The following is a 23097-nucleotide window of genomic DNA, read 5'->3' as shown; positions in this document are numbered from 1 at the left end:
ACTGATTGGCCCAAAAGCTTTCAGACCCACGATGAAGCAGCACATTTTGGGGAGTGTGAGGTATGAAAAGCCACCCCTCAAGGCTGAGATGCTAAAACTAACAACAGAGGGCTCCAGAATCCCACAGTCTTTAGGGGCACACACTCAAGGGCCTAACTTCCTCTCTTCAGTGTTCACCTTCTAACAACCTTCCCTCACCTCCAAATCAAGCCTTTTTGGGGAACAGCCCATGGACATTGGGGATCCGGATTACAACAACTTCCTAGGTCAGCTCAAATTCTGGTGTTGCTGAGCGCAGTCCACAAAGGTCTCACTTCAAATTAAAAGCCCCCTTCTTTCCATTGCAACAGCTCATTGCTCATTTGACACTTACTCAGCTGGCTTACAACTTTCCTTTCAATGTATCCCTAAGCTTTTGTTTTCCACTGTCTTAACTATCAAGGGTACATACAAGTGGACACAGGCCACAGTTTATTGCTTTGTCCCACACGGGCACTGTATACATAGACGCTGCTCAATAACAAGTGACCTAATGACTAATTACGGATCGATGAATTTGGACTAGTTCGGGACCTAGGTAGATTTGAGGGGTGTGAATGACACCTGACACTTAAAAAGTGCATGAGGGATTATCAGACATTCTTGTATAAATTCTCTGAAAACCAGAGTTCAGAGAGGCTAAGTGAGCTTCTCTAGGAACCCAGATCTCCCTCTCTGTCTCTGTTTCTCGAGACAGGGTCTCTCTGTGTAGCCTTCATTGTCCTGGACTCACTGTGTAGACAGTGATCTCGAAAGCACAGAGATCCGCCTGCCTCTGCCTCTCTGAGTGCTGGGATTACAGGTGTGTGCCACCACGCCCAGCTTAACCCAGATTTCTCACTCCACAGTCTATAGTATTTCTATTCTAGTCGGACCTTCCCACCCCCGCCCCCACCACCCAGCATGAGCATGAGTATGGGCTGGAATGTGGAGACAGACCCTGCTATAAAAAGCCTTACCAGGAGAGGGCGCAGGAACATGCACCGGCCCTGGACCCAGCCACTGGGAGCTAGAGGACTTTTTTTAATTTTCTGTACCAAAAATGTTAAAATATTAATGACAATACCCTTCCAGCACTACCACAGGGTGGTCAAGTCTGCTGTGGCTGACACACAGTGGAAGAAGGAACAATGAGTCATCCCTCAGGACCCCTACCAGGAGAGCACAGAGACACAGGAGTAGTTAGACATTGATAACTCTTTGGGGCTTTAATAAACACTTGAATTGAAACAATCAAATAACAAACATTTGAATCAGTTTGCCTACTAGAGACTTAAAGTAAGTAGAGTTATATAAAGTGCTCAAATAAATGAATTTGCTGAAAAGATTTAAGTACCTAGCAAGAATTTTAGGAGGCAGATTAGTTTTCTCTGGTCAGATGGCCTTAAAACAGGGTACGCCATCCACCTCAGAAACAATTTAAGCTAAACAGGTTAATATTGTCTGGTAGCCTGGGATCGTGTATGAGAATCCCGTAATCTTAGTTGTCTGGGAAATGAGGCTGGAGATTCATAAATTCTAAGCCTGCTTATATTACAAAGGGAGTTCAAGGCTACCCTAGACTACAGTGACCCTGTCTCAAAATTTAAAAACAAGAAAAGAGAGCTGGGAATGCAGCTCAGAGGTGGAATATTTGCCTAGGATATTTACAACATAGGATGCATACAACCCCGAGTCCCCAATACTGTCCCCCAATACATATGTTTATATGTATATATCATAGTAGAAAGTCTGAAATATTTCCACTATTGTTTTCTTGATATTTCATGATGGAAATAAAAATATTACCACATACGTTGAGATTATTAGTGACTTCCCCTCCTGTTTGTTTAAAATTTATCTTTGTGTGTGTGTGTGTGTGTGTGTGAAATAGTATGTTTTCTTTTTCTTTCACAGGGGCAGAAATGGAGTCTCATTTAATATTACTTTCCAGAACAGCTAGGTTAGTGCTCAGGTAAAGTAAGTCAACTGTAATAAAGTGACTTGAAGTTTCAAGGTTTTAGAGTACTAATTAAAACCAGCTGGAGTTCAGAGTCGGCAGTAGACAGGCCTCCACTTTTTCGTAAGTTCTAAATGTGGCCCCGAATTAAACATGAACAATTGTTGGTGCAAACGGCCCTGAGACTTGTTTGTCCTCAGTACATGTAACCCAAATCTCACCTATCGCTGCCTCGGGCTTGGCTGCGCTTTCTAAGGCCTCATGCCTGCTCTTCGCTACTTAATTTACTCTGCTGAACTTGAAAAGGAGTGGAATTTCAATGTAGAGTTACTTAGCCGTTAGCTTCAAGGCTAAATTTAAACCTCTAATTAAATTAATCCGTTCATCTTAAACGCTTTGCTTTCTCCCGCAGAGAAGTGTAGCAAGGCTTCTTAGGTGTTGCGGAGCCTAATTCAAGGCGACAATTGTTCCATACAGCGTTTAATAAGTCACCCACACAGGCCAGAGAACTTGGAGGTCTTGGGAAGCGGCTGGGTAGCGCCCCCCCGTAGTTGCTCATCCTAACACCACTTGTTGGGGGGGGGGGGTGAGGCTGATTCTTTCTAGACCCCAGAGTCACTGTGTCCTTAGGCAGGAACCCATCTTTGTGGAACCAGGAGCCAAACAGATGTCTATGAAACAAATGGGAATATCAGTCCCGATTTATAGAGGAATGAAAGACATTTGCAAGTTGAGGGCAACAACGCGAGTGCAGGATTATTTTAGTTCGCCCAGATCTTCACAGAAAATGCAATACATTTTCAGCGACCAAATGAAAATCCCGGCTGTCCTTTGCCAAGAGGACCAAGGGTATGTGTGTGTGTAACTCAACTGGGCCACACAGAAGGTGCCAACACACCTTGGCAGCTAGGTCTGTGCCTTTATCCTTTATCTTGGCAGCAGCCCCCTGGGTCTGGCGAAAGAATGGGGGCAAAACCCAGTGGTTAGCGATTCTTTTGGTGGGGAAGTCCACGTAGGGAGGTGTACCCTCCCTCGTAACTGTTAAAAAGAACAAGTAAGTCCAGGCCCATGGGTAACGCCAGATTCGATTATTAGCTCGCGGTAGGAAGGCTCCAGGTGAACGCCCCATAACTCTTCGGGAGCACAAGCCTGGGCTGTGGTTCATCTGGCTCTACAGACACCGCGATTCCCCGCCCGAGCGTACGGGGTGACGTGCTCGCCTCCAGCACCTGGCTTCCGCGCGCCCCAGGAACAGCTGGGACCGTGGGGACTGGCCGGGTGAGCCCCCGCCCTGCCACGCGCTAGGCGCTGCCTTCCTCCTCCTCCTTCCCCTCTTCCACCTCCTCCTGCGCGGTCGCCTCCCGGCGCGGCGGCCTCCGCCTGCGGCTTTGTTTTCCTCCTAGGTCTCATTCCCCACACGTGATACTGTGTTATTGCAAAGAGCGCTTCAGAGCGCGAGCGCGGGGTGCGCGCACTTATAAATACTGACCGCGGGGCCCGGGAGCCCGTGATCGCGCGGAGCGGAGCGGAGACCAGGCGCGCGTGGGTCCCGGGCGCGGAGGGCGAACCAAGAGCGCGTGGGTCCCAGCGGCGCCCGAGCGCCCAGGGCCGAGCATGGCCCGCCCGCAGGAGGGCAGGGCCGCCTCGCACACCGCCTGCGCCCCGCGCCCTGCCCATCCCGGGTCGCCTGGGCTCGCGGCCGCCGCTTAGCACTCGGCACCCGCCACTCGCTTCTCGGGCACCGCGGAACTGACGCCGCAGACGGACACAATGGCGGCGGCGACAGCCACCGCGGGTTCGGCCGCATGCAGCAGCAGCAGCAGCCGCGGAGGAGGCACGGACACCGTGACCACCAGCGGGGTACAGCCGCCTCCGCCTCCGGCCACCGCACCCCCAGAGCCTCTCCGTAAGCCGCGCATCGACCCGCGGCGCCGCCAGGCTGCCCTGTCCTTCCTCACCAACATTTCGCTGGACGGACGGCCACCGCTGCAGGACGACGAGTGGGGCGGCGGCGAGGAGGGCGGCGCGACCAAGCCGGGAGCGAGGGCTCGCCTCAGCCTGCTGGCCGCTGGCTGCAACGCGTTTTCGGCACCGAGCACCGTGGCCGCGCCGTGGACTGCTGGCTCTGGTTCTTGCCCTTGTCCGCTACCGCCGTCCCTAGTCCCCCGGGCGTCGGGGGAGCCATCGCAGCCGCCCCGTTCAGTCCCAGCCGTCCCCGGTGCTCAGCTGCAGCTGCCAGACGAGCGGGGAGTCGCGGGACAGGAGGAGCTGGAGGAAGACGATGCCTTTACCAACGTGCAGGTGCCGCCGGCCAGCTTCTTGGGCTCCGGGACCCCCGTGAGTGTGAGCGGCAGTCGGGGCCGCCTCAACTCGTTCACTCAGGGAATCCTGCCCATCGCCTTCTCCAGGCAGAACTCGCAGAACTACTGCGCCTTGGAGCAGTCAGGCCAGGTCGGCAGCACCAGCGCCTTGGAGCAGCTGCAGAGGTCCAGGTGAGTATCCTGGACGCCGCGCGCGCCCAGCTCTGCGGTGTCCCGAGGGCAGGAACCACACCGGGGTCGCGCCCGCCTTCCTGCTCCTGGCCGGAATCCCAAACCAGTAGGGCATGTGAAAGGGGAAGAGCCCTGGGAGTATTTGGTCACACGTGTGCACGAACCCGGCACTAGCAGAGCGGGCACTATATGCTCCTGCTTTGGCCCAGGGAGTTGGGAATTGAAAAAAGCAATTAAAAAGCGGTGCAAGGAGATCACTAGCTTCCTGAAAACCCGTCCAGACTCGGAGGCGCGTCCCCAGCTCGCGGCTGCCGGGGCAGTGGGTGGGGCCGGGCGGCGCTTAGGAGCCCCAACTAGTAACAGACACGTGGGAACCCCTCTGGAAAGTTTGTGGAGCCCGGGAAATCGTATTTTCCTTTTGTTTTTCTAAGAAATGGAAACTTTTTCTGGCATTTCCTTGGCCCAGGCCTAGTATGTGGGGATCAGAGGAAATGTGGCCTGAGACTTTTCCATTTCGGGAAAACGGGCGTGAGTTAGAAGCTTATTGTATGCCTATGTGAGTTATCTGCGGGTTTGTGACATCTTAACAAAAACGCGAGACCTGCTTATTGGAGAAATAGCTGGAATTCACTGCCATATGCTTGGGCAGTGGCTTTGATTCTGTGTGGAACTGTGAGGCTACAGGTTGGCAAGGAGGTGGGGCTCCGCAGGCCTGTGGTAGGAGTACTTCCTCATTGGTAAATAAAGCCTCCTGAGAAATTATGGCATTGACTGCCTTAGTTGCATAGCGTTAACGTAGAGAACCAAAGTCTCTGTGTCTTCTAAAGGGATAGACCCTGGCCAGCATTCTGTGGGAATCTACGTGGACAGGGAGACTGGCCTTCCCCTTGCTTTTCTGTGATGCTCGCCTGAGGGTTCACGCCTGATTTGGGCTTTAAAAAAAAAAAAAGGTGGCCGGTTGGAAGTGAGAGAAGAACCTGCTGGGTTTACCTAGAAGGTTGCTGGCTTCCCAGTGTAGGAAGTCAGACCAACGAGGCAGAGTATTCCAGATCCACACGGGATCTTAGGCAGGGTGTGGAGGCCGAGGAGGTAGCTTCCTCCTGTCCGGCTGCTCTGATGGATGGGTGATATAGGGCACAAGCCAGGATCCTGCTTTGGCGTTTCTTGTCAGCATGCATCTCTCCAGTGGATGGGCAGCCCTACGTCAGCAGAACTTAGTGTCTCTAGAGTCTGAGCCTAAGCCTAGCAGAGGGCTCAGACAGGGCCAGGCATTGTAATAAGCCGTGCTAAGCCGTGTTGCCTGGAGGGCAGATGTGCAAGCTGGAAGTGGCACTGCCCTCCACTCTTCCTTCAGGAAACTCACTCAGGAGGTGTGGAGAATCTAGCAGTTCCGTGTCAAAGTACGTTGGCACTTGCTTGCTAATCCTAGCCCTGAGAACCTTTAGGATGGTTTATTGATTCTTCTCTCTAAACACACCTCAGGTTTTGCTAGTCTCAAAGATGCATCCTCGCCAGACAGTCATATTGACCAAACTATTTCTGAATAGCCTGTATTTGGCAGCCCTATAGGTACGCTTTTTGGGGGCAGTTTTTTCTTCTTCCTGACAGGGTTTCTCTGCATAGCCCAGGCTATCCTGGAACTCATTCTGTAGACTGGGCTGGCCTCGAACTCAGAAATCGGCCTCCACCTCCTGAGTTCTGGGATTAAAGGTATGTGCCACCATGGTGGCTGGCTTTTTGTCAGTTCTTTGGTTTTGTTTTCTGAGACAGCTCTTGATGGAGGGGGCAGGGCAAAGGTTAAAGTGACTTGAGGAAGGTTGATGTGGCCAAGAAGCCCTTTGTCTAAGTTGGGCTACTTTTATGATTCCCGAAGAGTGTTTTTATGTGCCTACACTCCCTCAAGCCCAGGCCGGGCCAGCCCTCACTCTCACTCTGCCTTGCTCTCTGGTGTGTTGGCTTCTGAAGCCCAGTGACCAGTGAGGCTCTCGCCCTCCATATGCTGCTTTTGAAAATGTGCCTGGGATGTGAGATGCCAATCAAATTAGACTTTCTATGGATTCTTTGCCCAGCTTTGTAAGAAACTCTGTGGAGCCTTGTTGCATCTGACTGTGGCTCTCAACCTTTAGCCTCATGGGGAGAGTGCCTCTGTTTCCACTCTGACCTGTGTGCGCAGAGGATTCACAAGTTCTGCCCTAGTGACTCTCAAATGTTCTCTTTGCAGTACTGAGTTTGTTATGGATATTTCTTTAAAAATCACAACTTTAAGGTCCGGACTCTTAAAACTCTTCCTGGTAACTTTTCTCTGGACTCCTGCGCTCTTGGGATGGAACCCAGACCCTTCCCCGTGCCGGCGAAGCCCTCCACCTCACACCTATAACCTGGACTCTTATAAAAAGCAGTTAGAATGAGTTTTGCTGTGTTTGAACTACAGCAGGGAGGAGCGTTTTTTTTTTTGTTTGTTTTTGTTTTTTTTCTGTGACCAGGCCATATGGTGCGTGCTCAGCAACTGTGAATCCAAGCAGAGGTTAGCACCTCTGTACATGGAAACCGGACATCACAGGTATCTGACCCTCACAGCTGCCCTGTGTGTGGATTCTTCCACAGATGGGAGACTACAGGGTTCCGAGGGACTGAAAAGTGCCATCTCAGACTGTCCCCCACGACTGAGAGGCCCCCTTGCCACCCTTGCTACCACAGATTCAGCTTGGGACTTGGGAGGGACCTGGGTCTTTGCCCTTCCCTTCTGTCGAGCAGCCTTATCCTTCCTTGCACACAGTAGGCCCACTGTTAGCTTTGGAGCTGCTGGCGCTAACAGTGTCTGTACCACAGTGAGCCAGTTACTCCATGTGATTTGTAGCCCCTTTCTGGTGGTCTCTTGAATCCTTCTTCTGTTTGATCCTCCGACTTTGTAACCACTTCCTAGGCTCCATTTGCTTGGAATCTTAGGGCTCCCAGAATCCTGCCAGCCTCTGTGATAGGGGCTCCATGCCCGTCTCTTCCATGGGATTCCTGAACCCACACTCTGCCTTGCTTCCCCTCTGCTGGGGCTCTGAGGCCCCCACACACACATGGGCAAGGTGTTAATAGGCAGAAGGGGGCAGATTTTGAAAATGTATTTTAAGGCTTCTTTTACTTTAAAAACATCATCTCAGGCCGGAGCTGGCAGAAATCCTTGTTCCGTTTCCAGGCCCTTCTGACTGGCAGGCAGCCACCCAGCAGTGCAGACTGGAGCTCAGGTGGGATTGCCAGCCAGAGGGCTGCACGGTGACCGAGCACTGTTTAAAAATAGCACACCTGAGTTAGTACAGTGTCCCATGTAGAGTGAGGTCCGTGGCGGAGGAGGCCATAGGATGGACCCATGTCCTGGGCTGGAGTGCTGGTACCACCACGGTAGCTGTGTGACCCTGGGCAGGTGAATCGACCCTTCAGAGTCACTCTCTTCATGAGCTCTTCTTTGGCCGGTCTCCTAGGCCCTTGCAAATGCCTTGCCTGTAGCTCACTTTCTGAATGCTAAGATTAACTGAATGCTGAATGTGCGCTCTAGGAGTCAGGGCTGCCGGGTGTGGGTGTAGTTAACGTCCCCTGGGGATCTGTACTTTAAAAGCCAGGGGTTTTGCCTGTGACCCCCAACAGCAGAAGGATTGAGGCCAGCCTGGGCTATGAATTACCAAAGCCAAAAGCAAATAACCAGCCCTGGGATAATTGAGGAAGACGCTGTGGTCGGAGGAACTATACCAGGGTGAGTCTGAGGGCTGAGCTCAGAGGTGTGTTAAGTTGCTTGGCCGGGATCGTTCGGCCTTTTAGGGCTGAGCCCAGACTCTCGGTGGCTTCTCCTGGACACGCAGGGCCTTCTGCCTCCTGCCCCCTGTGCTGCTCCGACATCAGCATGAAAACTTGGTTCATGCCGCTATAAACCCTTATCTCTGAGATTTCACTGGAAAGAAAAAAAAATGCAGACCATCCAGGAGTTGAGAGCCAGAGCCCGGGAAGGAGATGGTTATTTTTTTCCTAGCTTTGTCCCCTCCTTGCTTTATGATGGATTTCCTCAGCAGTCTGCCAGCCCGGGTTACCTCTGAGCCATGTTTCCAGCAACAGAGGTTTCAGAATCCAAAGCTGTGGTCTTGGAGGGAGCCAGGCTCCAGATAGGCTCCTTTCAGAAGACGGGGTGGCCATTGAGGCTGATGGCAGAGGCATCGCAGGCCCAGACCCTCTGCAGCAGTATGTGTGTGCTGGGGAGGCTGTGAGATGGCTCGGAAGCCACTCTGGGCTTTGCTTTACCCACCCAGCAGCTACCCCAGAAGCTGTATAGTCTGTCACCTCTGGGGGGAGTTAGGTGCCGAGAAGTAGTTAATGGCCGTGGCACTTACAAGCAGAATAAGAGGAACAGTATGAGCTACTGACCTGATCCAGGACCAGCTCTGAGAATTCTGGCCTCTCCGCCTCAGTTTCCTCATGGTATTAAAGGCTTAGGATAAATGAGCCTGCCAGTGTTCAGGGCCTGCTGGGAAAGGCTAGGGTGTGTCTGGCTTGGAGTCATAGGCTAATTTAACTGTAGAATTAGATGCAAAGCATTGAATTTGTTTACGGACCTGCTTGGAAAACAGGCATGAATGAGTGAGTGAGTTGGCTAGTGAGTAGATGGCTGAGCTTAGTGAAGGGGACACTTTTATTTACTGTTTGAGTGAGGTCTCAGCAGCCCACACTAGCTTCAAACGCGGCAACCTAGCATGGCCTTGAGTTTCTGTCCTTCCCAACTCCTGTGGCTTAGTGCTGGGATTATGGGCAGGACCATCATCAGCTGGGCCACCTGGGAAACAGGAGGGTCACTCTGGCCTTCAGACTTCAGGAGGCCATCAAAGCGGGAAGCTTTGGGCTGCATGAAGATGGCCATTCCCAGCCAGCACTCCTCCCTCATCAAGAAACTTGGCTGTGGTAACCTTGACTGCCAGGGGACCCATTTATAAAGGGCTTTTGTAGATGCATGGGGACTGCGGCCCTAGCCAAGAGCAGAGCAGGACTCCAAGGTCACACAACAGGCCAAGACTGACCTTGGCTACTTTGCTTATCTGCCAGGTACGTAGAAGAAGCTCCAGGGATGGGTCTTGACATCCTGTATGGTGTGTGTTCATTCAGCAAAAGTTGACTACAATGGGTTTCGATTACAAGGCTCCACTGTGCCGATCACAGGAGGCATAGTCAGAATCAGGTCACTTGCTGGGCTGAGTGGCACAAGCGAACACGAACACATGACTTAGCCCAGTGATGAGTGGTAGGTGAGCTCCCACAGGGCAGGGACACTTTCCACCCTCCCGTGTCACTCCTGGGATTGGGACCTTGGACACTATTACAACTTCGCAGACAGGCAGCACTTTATGAGGCTTCAGTGAGTTCCATTTCTGACAATCCTGAGACAGCGTATCAGTCCTGTTTTAAGGTGTGGAGAGGTTAAGTGCCTTACCTGAGGTCCCTCAGCCCTCATACGGGACAGAGTTTTAAGGCCTTCGCAATCTGCTGGTGACTACTGGTGCCTCCCTGGCTCTGTTGCTTGTCAGCCCTCAGAAGCCAGCTTGTGGACCTCAAAGATCGCAACCCATGGTTTCTTCCTACCTTTGCATCGTCTAAGAAGGACCTCTGTGGGTCAGGGAAGCAGGGCTTTCTGGGACCACAGTAGTGAAATCCCATTGGGGAATTACCTGAGGCCTCCTTCGCTGACCCTTACTCCTCTGATACCGACCCTGCCCTGTTGTTACAGCCTGGTGGGTGGGACCAGGTCTGCTTTTCATCCTGCTGTCCTCCCTAGCCTGATCACACTGCCTCCTCCCTCGGGCCTTTGTTCTTTGTCTGAACACTCTGTCTCTTCACGGTGTCATGCTGGTCTGCAGTCAGGGGTCAGCAAGGTGTGACCCACTGGCCTTTTATGTATTGATTTCTTGGAAATAGCCACACACCCACACGTCTGTGTTGTCTCCTGCTCTCCTTCTTAGATGATGCAAAGGTAGGAATCTAAATATGAGCGGTGACCTTTGAAGTCTCCAGGTCAGCCTAAGAGGTGAAGTCAATGAAGGAAACTGTATCAGAGCTGGTGACCTCACCAGCAGATTCTGAAAGGCTTTGTCATATGCTAGGACAGCAGAATTGAGGGGTTGTGGCAGAGACTGGGTGACCAACCAAAGGTCTCAGCTATTTGTTCCTTGGCTTGCCCTGAAAAATCATGGCACCTGTGGCCTGATGGGTGTTCCGTGCCCAGAAGGTGTGCAGGTGTCTAGGCCCCTTTCTGTCCACCCTGGGCTCTGTCCTGGGTGATGTGATATTCTCCAAGAGGACCCCGTTCTCCTTTTGGACGCACCCTTTTTTCTCCCTGGGTAGGGAGACCTTTCTAAGACCTACATTGATCCTACCAGACTTAAATATTCTCTCTCTCTCTCTCTCTCTCTCTCTCTATATATATATATATATATATATATATATATATATATATCTCCTGAGGCCTCCATCACTGCTGTGTATGTAGACTTCTTCCTGGGAGGAGTCTCCAGCACTGTCCACAGGATTGCAATGCCTTTTCCATATGTGTCACACACACCCCTTCTACTGACCTCTCTGGTTTTCACGCTGTCAGGGCCCCCTTGGGTAGAGCTTTTGGGGGCCAGGTCTCGCCAAAATGGACTTCCTTTTCTGCAGAGTGACCACAGAATCAAAACAAAACCCAGTTCCCCAGCCACCTGACACTGGAGGAAGGTTTGGTTTTGGTGTGGACAGTTGCAGGGTTGCTGTCAAATCCAAGGTCTGGCTCTACCACATGCACCATTAAGAGGTACATCCTCAGCCTGGCACGCGTCAAACCTCTCCAAAGCCTAATCCCACCCTTTCCTTGAAGGACATCTTTCCACATCACTGCTTCCCTCAGCTTCCCAGGCCTTTTATTTATTTTTCTCAGCCATCACTCCTGCCCCAGCTTGTTTGGTGAGGCAGGGTACTTACCCACTCCTCCTCTGTCCTGAAGCCTGATGGGCCCACCCCAACCACAGCCCACGTCCTGGAGAAAGTTAAGGTTGCCAGTGTGGCCTGCACTGTCCAGCCTGCCCTCCCCCTCCCCCTCCAGCAGGTGAGAAACAGGGACAGAGCCCTCACTTCCCTTCATTGCTGTGTGTTTGAGCTTTATCTGTTCCATATCCCTGTGCAATGCAGGTTATGCCCGCTTTAGAGATGAGGAGCCTGAGGCTGGGTGACTTAAGGAGACTTGACTAAAACCCCTTAGCCATGACAGTGAGCTGGTAGTCTGATGGTGAGTCTGAGCTGGTAGTCTGATGGTGAGTCTGAGCTGGTAGTCTGATGGTGAGCTCTGAGCTGGTAGTCTGGTGGTGAGTCTGAGCTGGTAGTCTGATGGTGAGTCTGAGCTGGTAGTCTGATGGTGAGTCTGAGCTGGTAGTCTGATGGTGAGTCTGAGCTGGTAGTCTGATGGTGAGTCTGAGCTGGTAGTCTGATGGTGAGTCTGAGCTGGTAGTCTGATGGTGAGTCTGAGCTGGTAGTCTGGTGGTGAGTCTGAGCTGGTAGTCTGATGGTGAGCTCTGAGCTGGGTAATCTGATGGTGAGTCTGAGCTGGTAGTCTGATGGTGAGCTCTAAGCTGGTAGTCTGATGGTGAGCTCTGAGCTGGTAGTCTGATGGTGAGTCTGAGCTGGTAGTCTGATGGTGAGCTCTGAGCTGGTAGTCTGGTGGTGAGCTCTGAGTAGGAAACTGAGCTATCAGGATAGACCTGTTCCCACTCTGGGAATCCAGACTGCCTGTGTGGGCCCTTCCTGGCTTCCTGAGAACTGGTGTGCCTTGGGGGCTGCCCATGATTACATACATGTTCCTGGCCCATTCATCCCTCTGGAGGCTGCCTCAATGTCACATCAAAGGAAGCAAATGGAAAATCAGTTTCTGAAAAATCTGCTGGGTAGCTGAGTGTGGTGGCTCATGCCTGCAGCCCCAGCCTCACATGGAGGCTGAAGGACCAGCATGGGTTCAAGACCCGGTTGGACTACATAGCACGACCTGGCCTCAAAATGCTTAAGGGGCAAAAAGGAATCTGCCACAGAAGATGATGTCATGTCCCCCAGGATTGCTGTCTGTTTCCTGCTTCCAAATATAAGGGCTGTGGACGTACGTCAATTTGTAGTATATCCCAACATACAGGAAGCCCTGAGTGTGAGTCCCCAGCATCTCAAAAGGAAGCAAAAGCCAAACCCATTGTGTGAGTTTGGTCTCCGGTAAATTTTAAAGCAAAACTTTCAGCGCTGTAGAGTTGGCTTAAGGTGAGGAGGCTGCACCGCTCCTGCAGAGGCCCAGGTTGGCCTCCAGCACCCAGCCAGACCATTCATGACTGCCTGGAACCTCAGGCCCAAGGGTCTCACACGCTCATGAGGTCTCTTTGGGAACCTGCACCACCCCATCTATGCAGTCAGCTAGCTTAAACATTTTAAGTTTTTTGTTTTGTTTTGTTTTTTGTTTTTTTAATTACAAAATCTTTTCAGATACGGAAGCTGGAATCCCTTTCACAGCCCTCGGCACTGTGTGGAGATCATACATATATCGGTAATTTTTCGTTACAAACTACAGTGCCGTGGTTTGGTTTGGCTTGATTTCATTAGGCTTCCAGGAACATGCGATTGATGACAGTTTCCCATCCCTTCTCTGTTTGTGTGGGGAGCTGGGTAATTGCACACCAGCTCATCTTGCACGAGGTTGTCGTGTTGGTGTGGCCTGCGGCATATCGCTGCATGGTTAGCCACAGAGGTGAACACCTACACGCTAGTCTTCAGTGTTAGTCTAGACTTAGCAGTGTTGTAAGATTGTATGGAGGGATTGGTCCTACCCTTGACATGAAAGATTCCCTCCATGTGCCTAGTGCATGACAGAGTAAAACAAAACAAAACAACAAGAATATAATAGAGTATTTGCAAGGGCCAAAGATCGGTGTGTCTAGGAGATTGATTTTTATTTTAAAACACTTTCCTCATTGACCCAATTATTAATAGACCAAGATGTCGGCTTTGTATTGCTAGGTGAGGAAAAGACTGGAAAAGTGTAGGACGTTCTCTGCGTAGGGCCTGCTAGCTACTGATCCCATGCCAAGCTGGCTCCCCCAAATTGAGTACAGTTTGCCTTAGAGGGATGTGCAGTGAAATATTGGAGGCGACAGATGTGTGCAGTGATTGTGGCATTCGCTCTGTGACTTGTTTGGAGCTTGACGCTCACGAGGAACCTCCATAGGTGTTTGCCCATTGGACCTCCATAGGTGTTTTCTCATCAGGGCATTCAGAGAGTTGGCAGGGTGCTACAGGTTAGAAAGTCACCAAGAGTGCTAACACTATGGTGTCAACATCTGTGTTTTCCAATTCTGGGAGTTTTAAAACATCCAAAAGCTGGGTTTGGTGGAACATGCCTTTAATCCCTCAGGAGGCAGAGGCAGGCAAATTGCTGTGATGTTGAGGCCAGCCTTGTCTACAAAGCAAGTCTAGGACAGCCAGGACTTCAAAAGAAACCTTGTCTCAAAAAACCAAAACAGAACAAAACAAAACACCAATAAATAAATAAATAAATAAATAAATAAATAAATAAATAAATAAAATCCACACCCCTCCCAGAGTCACATCACTTAACAAAAGCAAAGGCTTCTATTACATACTGTATAATGTCCCACACTTCCTGTCTAAGCTCCCGCTTATATTTGTTAGCCTCAGAAAGAACCGAGGTCGTAGGACTGCAGGAGTTGGTCACAGTCATTGTGGTAAAGGGCAGAGGAAAGCTCTGCCAGGGTTTGGGACTGCAGCCTGCCCATCAGGCGTGCTGGTTGGCACGTGGTCACCTCCTGGGCAGCCAGCAGGACCCTAGGTTGGAAAGAGTGGTGGAAAATTTTCCCAAGAACCCAAGAAGGGTAGCCTTCCCCCCACCCTCTGTGGGGGATGGGCACTGGCACCTGTGGCTTCTCCCCTGCCTCTCAGCCCCTTTGTCCTCACAGTGGGTGAATGGACTGAGAAGGACCAGCCATGAAGTTCCATGGCTCTGTCACTTAGCAAACCTAGCCAGCCCCATTGTTGCCATCCGTGATCGGGGACAATTTCTGCCTTGTGAAATGGCTATCTGACAAGGTCTTGAAGATGGATTGTTTCAGACAACAGTGCAGAAGAGGAGTGGTTCTTCATTGCAGGGACGGCACAGTGGCTGGTCATGTGGTTTTGTGTGAGGAATCAGAAAGGGAAATGAATGCTGGTACTCAGCTGCCTGCCTTTCCCCCCTCATCCCTGGGGGAGGGTGAGTCTCAGCTTCTCAGTTAGCCTCTGCAGGAAACCCCCGAATAGACACACTAGGCACACCAGTGTGTTTCCGTTAAGTGGACCCTGTTAGCAGATCAGAACTGGGGCGCTTGGGCTGCAGAGCTGAAGCCTCTGTCTGCCTTCAGAGTCGGTGCGTCCCGCTAACCACACCTGTGCTTTCCATCAGGAAGCACCAGTCAGGCCTGGCAAGGTGGTGCAGATCTGAGGGTATGGCACCGAGATGGCTAAGTCACCACACCCTCCTGTGGGTGCTGATCCTGCTCCATCCCCGTCCCAAATAACAGCAAGGCCAAATGCCACTGTTTGTCCTTGCTAACCCAGCACAGGGGAAGGATGAGGTGAAGCACCACACACCGTCTTGCCTGTTACTGTCAAGGGCTGTCAGGGGACAGCCCACCAGGAAGATCCTTGCCCCCCACTGGGCACCCTCAAGACCAACTAGGGAGATACACTTTCCTCGTTCCCTTTGCAAAAGTAGAGTTCTTACAGTCCAGGGTCTAAGCGGCATACCCTCTCCAGTGGGAGGACTCCTTGGTGGATGGACAGGTCAGTGTGGCGTTGACACACAGAGTCAAGTTCACTGCTGCTCAGTGACCTGGCTGGTTGCTGTTGTAAGTTTCTCCTCATCGGTCCCCAACCTTTCCCCTTTGCACCCTGGCCAAACACTGAGAACTTTGTTCAAGGCTCCCAGCTATAACCTATTTGGCACTGGGACAGCCAGAGTTTCAGTATGAGCTCTGCTCAGGTGTCTGAGCCAGGCGGGGACGCCGTGCCAAGGCTGCTGGGCTCTGGGTAGCAGAAGTCAGGGGCCACCTGAGGTGGGGGTCAGTGGCAGACCTGGAGACGATCTTTGAGCCAGGTAACCAAAATGGCTGGATTATACAGGGAAGCGCAACCCAGCCCCTGTGCCGCAGAGCTCGGGGTAGAGGCAGGGTATGCTAACCATACCCTGTACCATGTAGGGAGTGAGGGATGCTGAGAGAAACAAGAGGAAAGACGGGATGCTAAACGGTGACCCAGTCACAGGACATTCTCCACAGTTGAGTGCAGAGTGGGGACTGACTTTCACACGAACTCTGGTGCCCCATATTTGACCACGGTCCCTGGATGGGGAGGCCTTTTGGCACTCAGAGGAAGGATAGCAGGCTAGCAAGAAGAGACTTGATACCCTGTGAGCATATACATGGGGAGGAGGTCCCCCTCAGTCACATAGGGGAGGGGAGTAGGGGGAAAGCAGGAGGGAGGGAGGAACAGGAGGATACAAGGGATGGGCTAACAATTGAGATGGAATGTGAATAAATTAATAAAATATTTTTTTAAAAGGATGACCCAGTCACCTTAGATCCAAATTTGGGACCATTGGGTCCCAAATGACCTGAAGGCCAGTCAGTAACCAGGGCTCACACATGGGCACCAGGGGAGCCTGGAGTGTTAGGTGACTGGGTCCCTGGGATTGGAGGCCTTTCTGTAGGTCTCCTGTCCTCACACAGAAGCACCAGGGGAGCCTGGGGTGTTAGGCACTCGGGGCTGTTCCTTCAAGGGAAGGGATGATATACCCATGGTCCACCCAGAAGGCTGGGAGTGGACATGCTTACTCCCCGTAACCTTTGCCCTCTCTGAGTGGCTAAGGACTTTTCCAGCACTGGATTTCTGCTCCCTCCCCCATCAGAGCTGTGTTTTTCTTAGTCAATTTATAGCACCCATCTTTATGGACGTTACAGAGTCACTCCTGATATGTATATGGCTTACTTGGTCTTCAAGGAGATCTGTGTTTGCTTTGTTGCACATGTGAGATCGAGTTAGTTATTACCAGAAGAATTTTCACCAAATCTCTGTTTAAATAGGCCCACAATAAAGCACTCAAGGTCAGACTCCCCAAGTTTGAACCAATACCAGCCTCTGAGTCGTGCTGAGCCAAAAGGCTTCCTTAACTCCTGAGGGTCATCCCTCTGCTGCCTGCTAAGGCCTTGGAGACCTCATGGCCAGAGCTTGGTGCTCTAATTATGAGCGCTTGTATGAAGCCTGCCTTCTGGCACAAATCAGTGGAAGTACTGCTGTGTGCCAGCTTGGAGTGGGGGGGAGGGGGCTCCCATTTAATGAGTGGCCAGTTTGAAGCCCAAAGCCAGTGGTGATGATCTCTGTGAGGCACATGGAGTGTAAATCTCACTGAGAGTCTGAAGTGGGTATTAGAGACCAAATACTCTTTTGATGTTCTGCAGACTTTATGGGGCCAATGCCATCAAATCACTGAGAGAATTGAACATGTTAGCTTTTCTCTCCAGGTCCTTAGAGCCAACAGAGCTGGGATCCCACCTGACTCCAAAGGCTGTGCTTTTCTCCTCTGTACTGTTGCCGTTTGACATGGGTGACGTTTTCTCTAAATGAGTTTTTGGGCTCAGCTCTAGGACCGAGGCGCCCAGCCCAATTCCTAACACTGTCCTGAGAATATACACTTGTCAACTCCACAACTTGGTGTTCAGTGAAGCTTGTGTTGTGGCCTGCTGCCTTGCACGCCGAGTAAGGAGGCCACATTTTACAAGTTTACGTCTTTTCTTCACAAGTGTCTCATGGAGGCTGGGCGGATTGGGAGCATGAGGAATGACCCATCTCACTGCAGGCGTCCTGAAGGCTGCACTTTACAGAGAGAGAGAGAGAGAATGTAACAGGTACAGCAGTGAAAAGATGCAACACTCAACATGTTTAAAGTTAGCTCTTGGGAGCCAGGGAAAGAAGAGTCTGGACCGAAACACATGGAAATGAGTAAGATGCGGATGGGCTGGTGGGATCTGGCCTAGGAGGAAATATTTACATGAGAGTTGAGCATTGATTCTTATGTTGTCACAAAATGGTACCAGATGCCTGCCTTCTTTCAGACAGGATCCCAAGCTGATCTGAGACTCTTGAGTTGGACAGCAAATCGCTTTGCCATTTGGAATGCTGTTTGGTATTTTGGGGGAGTTTTGTTGTTGTTGTTGTTGTTGTTGTTGTTTTCAAAGGGAAAAGAATTCGTACTACAGCCGTCTAAAACTGCACTTTTGTGAATGGTAATTAACAGACGATGCCCCAGGGAGGAAGTCTCCAGTTTCTTTTAATAACCCTGGCAGAAGTGATTGAGGTGACATTTGGTTAGCATTGGCTTGTCCCATTCACACTGGGAATTAGTTCAGCCTGGTGTGGGCGTGTCCAGCCCTGGCTGGTCCATTTCCAGTTTCCTTCAACCTCAGAGCACAGGAGAAACAGAATGCTTCTGTCGGGACTTCAGGGCCTCGTGTGGGCTACTTGTGGCAGGAGGATCCCAGGGTCATGGCACAGTTGAGTGGATTTTCCTTAAAACACTGGCTTTTCATTTGAGGCCTGGGTTTAGTCTCACAGTGTTACACTTCAGGCAGTTTTTCTTGCTGGATGTAAATGCCTTAAAAAATAAGGTTGGATGTGTGATGCCTCCTTATGCTCAGACCACCTTCTCAGTGGTTGTCAAGGATTCTTGATTCCTTATTCACAAAATAGAGACAGCAATAAACACAACCAATAGGGTTAATGTGACTCAAGTGAATGGATTCAGTCTGGTGCTCAGCACTGTGCCTGGCACCCACAGATGCCCTGCCTTTTGGCCCAGGAATGCATGGAATATGCTAAGTACTCAAGAGCTGAGCCTGGCTCCTCACCTGCGGCCTGAGTTAATGACCAGAGTGGCACAGTGTGCTGTGTGGTTCCACTGTCCAAGCCAAGGAGGATTTTGACAATTTTCAGCCCCTTTGGCCTACGTGGGTTACCTCTGAGCCTGCGAAGTCTGTTTCGAGGTTTACGTATTCAGTTTTGACTGTTAACAGTTAAACAGGATGACCTTATGCCACTCTTTTTTTTTTTTTTTAATGAATGGGCAAGCTAGTCAGATGAGCAGCCAAGCTAGTCAGATGAGCAGACATCCGCGGGCCCCTACTGGTTTCCCACCTGGGACCTGGAACATTGTAAGCGACAGAAGGTGAGAACACTGAAGAGATCACTGTGCGTTTCTGTGCTGCTCTTTACAGCTATTTGTGTATGTTTAACCGACCCGCCATTCTCCCCCCCCCCCCCCCCGTGCCTTTCCTCGCCCCTCATCCCCCCCCACCCCCCACCCAGCAGCGCTACAGCAGCTTCATGCCTGTAAGCTTGAGAAGGAGACAGCCCTGTTGTGTGGAGGGCGTCTGTCCCGAGTGTAAAGATGTGGTAATTTCCGCACCTATCTAATTATGATAGTAAGATAGTATATGCAGTGCTGAAAGAAATACTATGATAGTAATTTAGGAAATTGCTGACCTCTCCTTTTCTCTGGGAACCCACTTGCACGGGTTTCCCCTCCTTTGACCCTGTTCTCATAGCTCAGTGGCACAAATGAACACTTCGGGTAACACTTCGGCAAGAGCCATACTTGGACCAGTCAGTAGGCCTTTCTGCCATTGGAGCAGCCTAGGAAATCCACCAAAGGTCTCCTTAAAGAGGTCAAGGGGAAGCTTTTCCTGTGTTGACATTTGTCCTGTTATCTGACTAAATGACTTGTTGTAACCTGCTTGGTGACACTCACAGGAGTACTGTTTGTAGAAACTCCCCTCTCCCTGAGAGGAAAGGCCACCGCTCTGATTCGCATGCATTTTGTGCCCTTTTTTAAGCAGACCTGCACTCACTAGATGCGGACTTTTCTGTGGTATACATACAGCAAACAAGAGATTCTTTATTCCTGTCTGTTGATTCCTGCCTGGGGCAATAGTGCGAGATGTTCAGCTAAACAGAATCCAGTCAGATGATCCCAACTGTGAGCTTGTAAAAGACATCTGCTTAAGTTTAAAAATAAATAATTAACACAGGCACCCACACAGAACGTTGTTGCCCCCAGCAAGATTAAGGTCTGTCTGCCGGTGCAGAGCGCTTTGTGTTTCTCTCAAGAGAATCCCTTTCATTTCATCTAAAGATAAAAATTTAAGGAAAATTAAGGTTTGATTCTTCTGCTCCCTTTAAAAGACGCATTCATTATCCACTTGCCCAGTTGTGCCATCCTTCCAGGGCCTGGATTATTTTCCTCTCTCTCGGAGACTCAGAGGCAACTCTCAGCTATTGCTACTTGGAAATTTTATCTAAGAGAAAATCAGCCCAAGTAAGGTTTTGATGATAGCATGAAATATTTTCAAATAGGGGGTTTGGTAGATCGTGGGTTACTAGAAGCTTCTCTTTAGACATGGCAAAGAGGAGGCTGGAGAAATAGCCTAATGAGTAAAGCGCTTGCAGCACAAGCTTGAGGACTTGAGTTCAAATCCCCAGAACCCATGTAAAAAAGCCGGGGTAGTGATGTGCATCTGCGGTCCTAGTGCTCATAGAGTGAGTGTGGGAGGCTCACAGGGGAGAGTCCTCAGAAGCTTCCAGGCCAGCTAGTCTGGCTTCGGCACCTCTAAACAACAAAGAGCCTGCCTCAGATGAGCTGGAAAGCAGGAACCAACATCTGGACTTGTCTTCTGACCTCCACATGTGAGTGACTGTTCAGGGACTGATGGGTAGCCTGTGTTCTGAGGTGGGCGGGTCAGGCCAGGTGCTGCTTGACCAGAACAGACCTCCAGGTCAGAGGTCCCATTTCTCCCTGGGAATGGCTAGAACACTTTAGGGTGAGGCCTTGAGCTAGGCCAGGGTGTGGAAAGTTTTCCAGGGAGTCTTGTTAAGGTTAGCTCTTCTAGAATAAGATTTCTGGTATCCAGAGTTCCAAAAGCCCATGCTGATACCAAAAGTGTGACAGCCCTTTGTCAAGCTGCTGTGCTAAGCATGGCAGAGGAAGCAGGCAGACCCCAGGGAAGGCAGGTCGGGTGAGATGCAGGCCTGATGGACTCATCTCTGGTGGTCAGCACTGAGCTAGCGGCGATGGAGCCGGCGTCTGCGGCTGCCATGGCACCTCTGCCATCGCTCCCTTGACTGCCGTAGCTGCAGTCAAGCCCTGGTGTCCAGTGGCAGTTCTTCCCCAGAATGAATGCTGAGGTCCTCGTGGAGGCAGGCATGGAGTGAGAGGGCATGGCAACCCACTTTTATTTCTGTGATTCAGGGGTTTATAAACCTTGGGCGGCGGGAAGGGGTTTGAAGGTGGATGTGTCTGCTTCCCTGGGTTACAGTGCTAGGGACACGTGATTTACATGCCGTGCTGTACTACCTCACTTACATGCAGTAGTAGCACAGGGTCTCATCACAAGAGGCAGAACAGAGTTCTTAATTCCTTTTGGGTGAGGGAAACCTTCCAGGCATGATTAAAGGTCATCGCTTTGTGCTGAGGGCTGGATCTCCTCAGCAGAGGGTGGGGTGTTTTTAGGAATCCCAGGTGCTTGCTAAATAGGATCTATCAGAAAAGAGTCAGGCCTGTAATCTTCTCTGGGTGATGCTCCTTACAAAATCTGAGGTTCCCCAGATCAGGCAAAGAGAGAGCCCCACCAAGACAGGGAGTTTGTCGCTGTATACCAAGCTTAGAGGCTGTTGCCATGTCTCGGACCTCTCCAGCAGCCCCCCACATATGGCCACACTCTGCATGAATGCTCCCAAGCACACATGAAACATGTAGCACAACACACACCATTTCAAAGATACAGGCAGAGCAGTTTTTCATAAGACTGTCTATGACAGGTTCAGGGCTGGGCAGAGCATGTGTAGAAAGCCAGGGGCATGCTGTGCATGAGTGTGTGATGTCCCAGCACCCGTGTGGCTTGCCAGGTGTTCCAGGGGCTCTGCTTGGAGGGTCATTGAATGCATCACTGAAATCAGCAAGGTCAGGTGTCAGGAACATGCTCAAGATGTGCTGTGAAGGGACTACTATGGGTTGGATGCGGAATGTCCCACGTAGGCGCATATGTTTGAACACTTGGCAGGTAGGGCTATGTTGGGAGGTTATGGAGCCTTTAGGCCACCAGGTGTGAGCCTTTATTTATTTGTTTAGGAATTTTATACAGTGTGTTTTTATCAGAGTCTGTTCTCCCCTCCCCCACTCTCTTCTGTACCTACCCAACTTCATGGTTTTTTTTTTCTCTCACAACTCAGGGGCAAGTCTTAAGGGGTGCCACCTAGCCCTGATGCCTGCCCCCCTCTGTTACTGATCTGGAGCCCAGCGCCCACACAAAGCAGTCAGGGAGGGGTTTTAGGGCAAACAGACAAGGCTTGCTAGCTTAAGTCTGCACGTACTCTTCCTTTTTTTTTTTTTTTTACTTTTTATTCTTTGTGAGTTTCACATCATGCACCTCAGTCCCACTCATCTCTCCCTCCCCTCATAGCTGCCCTTTGCCCTTGCAACCTTCCCCACAAAAGAAAACACATAAACAACAACAACAACAACAACAAACCAATCCAAAGCACAGACAAGCATCTCTTCTGGAAGCTGTGTATCAACCACAGTGTGTCCCTGTGTCCACACATTTTCACTTGCAAATGTTCATTGCAGTTCAAGATCTCTGGCTTTGTGACACCATCGATTTTGGACCCTCTCATGTTGTGGCCCTGTGTCATGGAGATCTTGAAGCTTTGGATCAGCTGGACTGGCCCTTTTACTCACCCCGACGGTTTGCAGATTTGGGGGATTGGCCAACTCAATGGGATGGGTGGTAGCTGAGCTGGTCAGCCTGCCGGCTCCCCCGTATCAGCACCACCAGGACAATTTCTCCAGTACTGCTTTGGCTGGGCCTCCCAATGCTGCCACGGCAGGAGGCAGGGTCAGCTCTCCTGCTCTTGTGTTTGGGGTGGGGATCAACTCACGTGCACCCTTGCCTCCAGAGCCAGCTCCACCGTGCTGCCCAGTCACGGTGCAGGACCCACTCTCCCGAGTGCTGCAGCCTGTGAGGAGATGGGCCGTCTCTCTCACACCCCGAGGGCTGGCTCACCTGTGTCTTCACCATCAGGGCTAGGTCTACTGTGTTGCACAGGCGAGGTTCAGGGCCCACTTTTCTGAGTGCTGCAGCGGGCAAACGGCAGGGCCAGCTCTGCCCCTAGGAGGATGCTAGGACCAGCTCTACCATCTGCTGCAGGTGGTAAGGGATGGGGCACCCAGCTGCCCTAAACTCCTGGCCTCAAAGGGATTTGTCTTCCCTTAGCCTCCCAAGTAACTGAGGCAACAGTGTGAACACCATTGCAACTACAGACCTAGTTCATTCAGAAGGGACTTGCACCAACAGAGGACCTCAGAGTGAGCACCAGGCCCCGCCCTGCTTACCCTCACCTCACAGTGACAGAACACCTGACAGAAATAAATGAAGGGAAACGGATTTATTTTGGCACAGTTCCGGGGCCTCACCATGGTGGGGGAGGCATGGCTCCAGC

General features: G+C 51.1%; 1 protein-coding gene across 2 annotated transcripts in view; it reads left to right on the top strand.

The window, feature by feature from the left end:
* Nucleotides 1-3748: 3748 nt before the first annotated feature.
* Nucleotides 3749-23097, top strand: part of CABLES1 (Cdk5 and Abl enzyme substrate 1) — a gene marked incomplete at its 5' end in the record, with an annotated part of 101672 nt that continues 82323 nt past the window's right edge. For both annotated transcript variants that reach the window (XM_084780730.1, XM_084780729.1), the window contains one exon: nt 3749-4470. In XM_084780730.1, coding sequence (XP_084636856.1) covers nt 3749-4470 — 722 coding nt within the window. The remainder of the gene's footprint in view (nt 4471-23097) is intronic.

The sequence above is a fragment of the Acomys minous genome (genome assembly GCF_964271855.1).
Source record: "Acomys minous genome assembly, chromosome: 4".
Classification (NCBI taxonomy): domain Eukaryota; kingdom Metazoa; phylum Chordata; class Mammalia; order Rodentia; family Muridae; genus Acomys; species Acomys minous.
This window is presented reverse-complemented; position numbering and strand designations above follow the sequence as displayed.